Below are 5000 nucleotides of genomic sequence, written 5' to 3' on the forward strand. Positions count from 1 at the left end.
TATGATATGTACTGTATGATATGATATGTACTGTATGATATATACTGTATGATATGTAGATATATACTGTATGATATGATATGTACTGTATGTTATGATATGTACTGTATGATATGATATGTTCTGTATGATATGATATGTTCTGTATGATATGTCCTGTATGATATGATATGTACTGTATGATATGATATGTTCTGTATGATATGATATGTACTGTATGATATGATATGTACTGTATGATATGATATATTCTGTATGATATGATATGTACTGTATGATATGATATGTTCTGTATGATATGATATGTAGATATGTACTGTATGATATAATATGTAGATGTGTACTGTATGATATGATATGTACTGTATGATATGATATGTTCTGTATGATATGATATGTAGATATGTACTGTATGATATAATATGTAGATGTGTACTGTATGATATGATATGTACTGTATGATATGATATGTACTGTATGATATGATATGTTCTGTATGATATGACATGTTCTGTATGATATGATATGTACTGTATGATATGATATGTTCTGTATGATATGATATGCACTGTATGATATGATATGTATGATATGATATGTAGATATGTATTGTATGATATGATATGTAGATATGTACTGTATGATATGATATGTGGATATGTTCTGTATGATATGATATGTAGATATGCACTGTATGATATGATATGTAGATATGTACTGTATGATATGATATGTAGATATGTACTGTATGATATGATATGTGGATATGTTCTGTATGATATGATATGTTCTGTATGATATGTACTGTATGATATGATATGTACTATATGATATGTAGATATGTACTGTAGCTAGCTTTCTGGCTTCCCAAGCACCCTAGTGGATTACAAACAAAAACAAAATAGTTTTAAGTGAGAAGTAATCATTGGTTTTACAGCACCACATTGCCTACTCCACCCATGCTCTACTAAGGTTTTACAGCATCACAATGCCTACTCCACCCATGCTCTACCAAGGTTTTACAGCACCACAATGCCTACTCCACCCATGCTCTACCAAGGTTATCCTGCACCACAATGCCTACTCCACCCATGCACCACCAAGGTTATCCAGCACCACAATGCCTACTCCACCCATGCTCTACCAAGGTTTTACAGCATCACAATGCCTACTCCACCCATGCTCTACTAAGGTTTTACAGCATCACAATGCCTACTCCACCCATGCTCTACCAAGGTTTTACAGCATCACAATGCCTACTCCACCCATGCTCTACCAAGGTTATCCAGCACCACAATGCCTACTCCACCCATGCACCACCAAGGTTTTACAGCATCACAATGCCTACTCCACCCATGCTCCACCCATGCTCTACCAAGGTTTTACAGCATCACAATGCCTCCTCCACCCATGCTCTACCAAGGTTTTACAGCACCACATCGCCTACTCCACCCATGCTCTACCAAGGTTACCCAGCACCACAATGCCTACTCCACCCATGCTCTACTTAGGTTTTACAGCACCACAATGCCTACTCCACCCATGCTCTACCAAGGTTTAACAGCACCACGATGCCTACTCCACCCATGCTCTACCAAGGTTTAACAGCACCACAATGCCTACTCCACCCATGCTCTACCAAGGTTTTACAGCACCACAATGCCTGTTCCACCCATGTTCTACCAAGGTTTTACAGCACCACAATGCCTACTCCGCCCATGCTCTACCAAGGTTTTACAGCATCACAATGCCTACTCCACCCATGCTCTACCAAGGTTTTACAGCACCACAATGCCTACTCCACCCATGCTCTACTAAGGTTTTACAGCACCACAATGCCTACTCCACCCATGCTCCACCAAGGTTTAACAGCACCACGATGCCTACTCCACCCATGCTCTACCAAGGTTTAACAGCACCACGATGCCTACTCCACCCATGCTCTACCAAGGTTTTACAGCACCACAATGCCTACTCCACCCATGCTCTACCAAGGTTTTACAGCACCACGATGCCTACTCCACCCATGCTCTACCAAGGTTTTACAGCACCACAATGCCTCCTCCACCCATGCTCTACCAAGGTTATCCTGCACCACAATGCCTACTCCACCCATGCTCTACCAAGGTTTTACAGCACCACAATGCCTACTCCACCCATGCTCTACCAAGGTTTTACAGCATCACAATGCCTACTCCACCCATGCTCCACCCATGCTCTACCAAGGTTTTACAGCATCACAATGCCTACTCCACCCATGCTCTACTAAGGTTTTACAGCACCACAATGCCTACTCCACCCATGCTCTACCAAGGTTTTACAGCATCACAATGCCTACTCCACCCATGCTCTACTAAGGTTTTACAGCACCACAATTCCTACTCCACCCATGCTCTACCAAGGTTTTACAGCACCACAATGCCTACTCCACCCATGCTCTACTAAGGTTTTACAGCATCACAATGCCTACTCCACCCATGCTCTACTAAGGTTTTACAGCATCACAATGCCTCCTCCACCCATGCTCTACCAAGGTTTTACAGCACCACAATGCCTACTCCACCCATTCTCTACCAAAGGTTTTACAGCATCACAATGCCTACTCCACCCATGCTCTACTAAGGTTTTACAGCACCACAATGCCTACTCCACCCATGCTCCTCCAAGGTTTTACAGCATCACAATGCCTACTCCACCCATGCTCCACCCATGCTCTACCAAGGTTTTACAGCATCACAATGCCTCCTCCACCCATGCTCTACTAAGGTTTTACAGCACCACAATGCCTACTCCACCCATGCTCTACCAAGGTTACCCAGCACCACAATGCCTACTCCACCCATGCTCTACCAAGGTTACCCAGGACCACAATGCCTACTCCACCCATGCTCTACCAAGGTTTTACAGTACCACAATGCCTACTCCACCCATGCTCTACCAAGGTTTTACAGCACCACAATGCCTACTCCTCCCATGCTCTACCAAGGTTTTACAGCACCACAATGCCTACTCCACCCATGCTCTACCAAGGTTTTACAGCACCACAATGCCTACTCCACCCATGCTCTACCAAGGTTATCCAGCACCACAATGCCTATTCCACCCATGCTCTACCAAGGTTTTACAGCACCACAATGCCTACTACACCCATGCTCCACCCATGCTCTACCAAGGTTTTACAGCATCACAATGCCTACTCCACCCATGCTCTACTAAGGTTTTACAGCACCACAATTCCTACTCCACCCATGCTCTACCAAGGTTTTACAGCACCACAATGCCTACTCCACCCATGCTCTACTAAGGTTTTACAGCATCACAATGCCTACTCCACCCATGCTCTACTAAGGTTTTACAGCACCACAATGCCTACTCCACCCATGCTCTACCAATGTTTTACAGCACCACAATGCCTACTCCACCCACGCTCTACCAAGGTTTTACAGCACCACAATGCCTACTCCTCCCATGATCTACCAAGGTTTTACAGCACCACAATGCCTACTCCTCCCATGCTCTACCAAGGTTTTACAGCACCACAATGCCTACTCCACCCATGCTCTACCAATGTTTTACAGCACCACAATGCCTACTCCACCCATGCTCTACCAAGGTTTTACAGCACCACAATGCCTACTCCACCCATGATCTACTAAGGTTTTACAGCACCACAATGCCTACTCCACCCATGCTCTACCAAGGTTTTACAGTACCACAATGCCTACTCCACCCATGCTCTACCAAGGTTTTACAGTACCACAATGCCTACTCCACCCATGCTCTACCAAGGTTTTACAGCACAGCTTTGACCTACTACAGTAGCTATGTTGGTCTATTGTACTTCAAAACAACGTATTGGATTATTCACACATCACACGAATCCCATTCCACTACCTTTTACATTTAATGAAAATAAGTTTTGCTTTTATTCACTGAACAACAATATAAACGCAACAATTTCTAAGATTTTACTGAGTTACAGTTCAGATGAGGAAATCAGTCAATTGAAATAAATTCATTAGGCCCTAATCTATGGATTTCACATTACTGGGAATACAGATATGCATCTGTTAGTCACAGATACCTTTAAAATTAAAGGTAGGGGTGTGGATCAGAAAACCAGTCAGTATCTGGTGTGATCAGAAAACCAGTCAGTATCTGGTGTGATCAGAAAACCAGTCAGTATCTGGTGTGACCATAATTTGCCTCATGCAGCACGACACGTCTCCTATACATAGAGTTGATCAGGCTGTTGGTCGTGGCCTGTGGAATGTTGTCCCACTCCTCTTCAACGGCTGTGTGAAGTTGCTGGATATTGGCGGAACTGAAACACGCTGTCCTACAGTCGATCCAGAGCATCCCCAACATGCTCAATGGGCGACGTGTCTGGTGAGTATGGAGGAATTGGAACACGCTGTCCTACACGTCGATCCAGAGCATCCCCAACATGCTCAATGGGCGACGTGTCTGGTGATTATGGAGGAATTGGAACACGCTGTCCTACACGTAGATCCAGAGCATCCCCAACATGCTCAATGGGTGACGTGTCTGGTGAGTATGGAGGTCATGGAAGAACTGGGACATTTTCAGCTTCCAGGAATTGTGTACATATCCTAGCGACATGGGACGGTGAATTATCATGCTGAAACATGAGTTGTTGGCGGTGGATGAATGGCACGACAATGGGCCTCAGGATCTAATCATGGTATCTCTGACCATTCAAATTTCCTTCGATAAAATACAATTGTTGTTCGTTGTCCGTAGTTTGACTGCCTGCCCATACCATAACCCCACCATGGGGAACTCTGTTCACAACTCTCTCTCTCTGTCTCTCTGTCTCTCTCTCTCTCTCTCTCTCTGTCTGTCTGTCTGTCTCTCTCTCTCTCTCTCTCTCTCTCTCTCTGTCTCTCTCTCTCTGTCTCTCTGTCTCTCTCTCTCTCTCTGTCTCTCTCTCTCTGTCTCGCTGTCTGTCTCTCTCTCTCTGTCTCTGTCTCTCTGTC

The 5000-nt window shown here is 44.3% G+C and overlaps 1 protein-coding gene across 1 annotated transcript in view; it reads right to left on the reverse strand.

Annotated features, from left to right (window-relative positions):
- Window positions 1-1005, reverse strand: part of LOC139407464 (uncharacterized) — a 9814-nt gene extending 8809 nt beyond the window's left edge. The window contains exons 1-2 of the mRNA XM_071151259.1: window positions 997-1005; window positions 1-876 (exon numbers count right to left, since the gene is read on the reverse strand). The exon at window positions 1-876 is cut by the window's left edge and continues 80 nt beyond it. Coding sequence (XP_071007360.1) covers window positions 1-876; window positions 997-1005 — 885 coding nt within the window. The remainder of the gene's footprint in view (window positions 877-996) is intronic.
- Between the last annotated feature and the right edge of the window lie 3995 nt (window positions 1006-5000).

The sequence above is a fragment of the Oncorhynchus clarkii genome, chromosome 4 (assembly GCF_045791955.1).
Source record: "Oncorhynchus clarkii lewisi isolate Uvic-CL-2024 chromosome 4, UVic_Ocla_1.0, whole genome shotgun sequence".
In the NCBI taxonomy this organism is placed as follows: domain Eukaryota; kingdom Metazoa; phylum Chordata; class Actinopteri; order Salmoniformes; family Salmonidae; genus Oncorhynchus; species Oncorhynchus clarkii.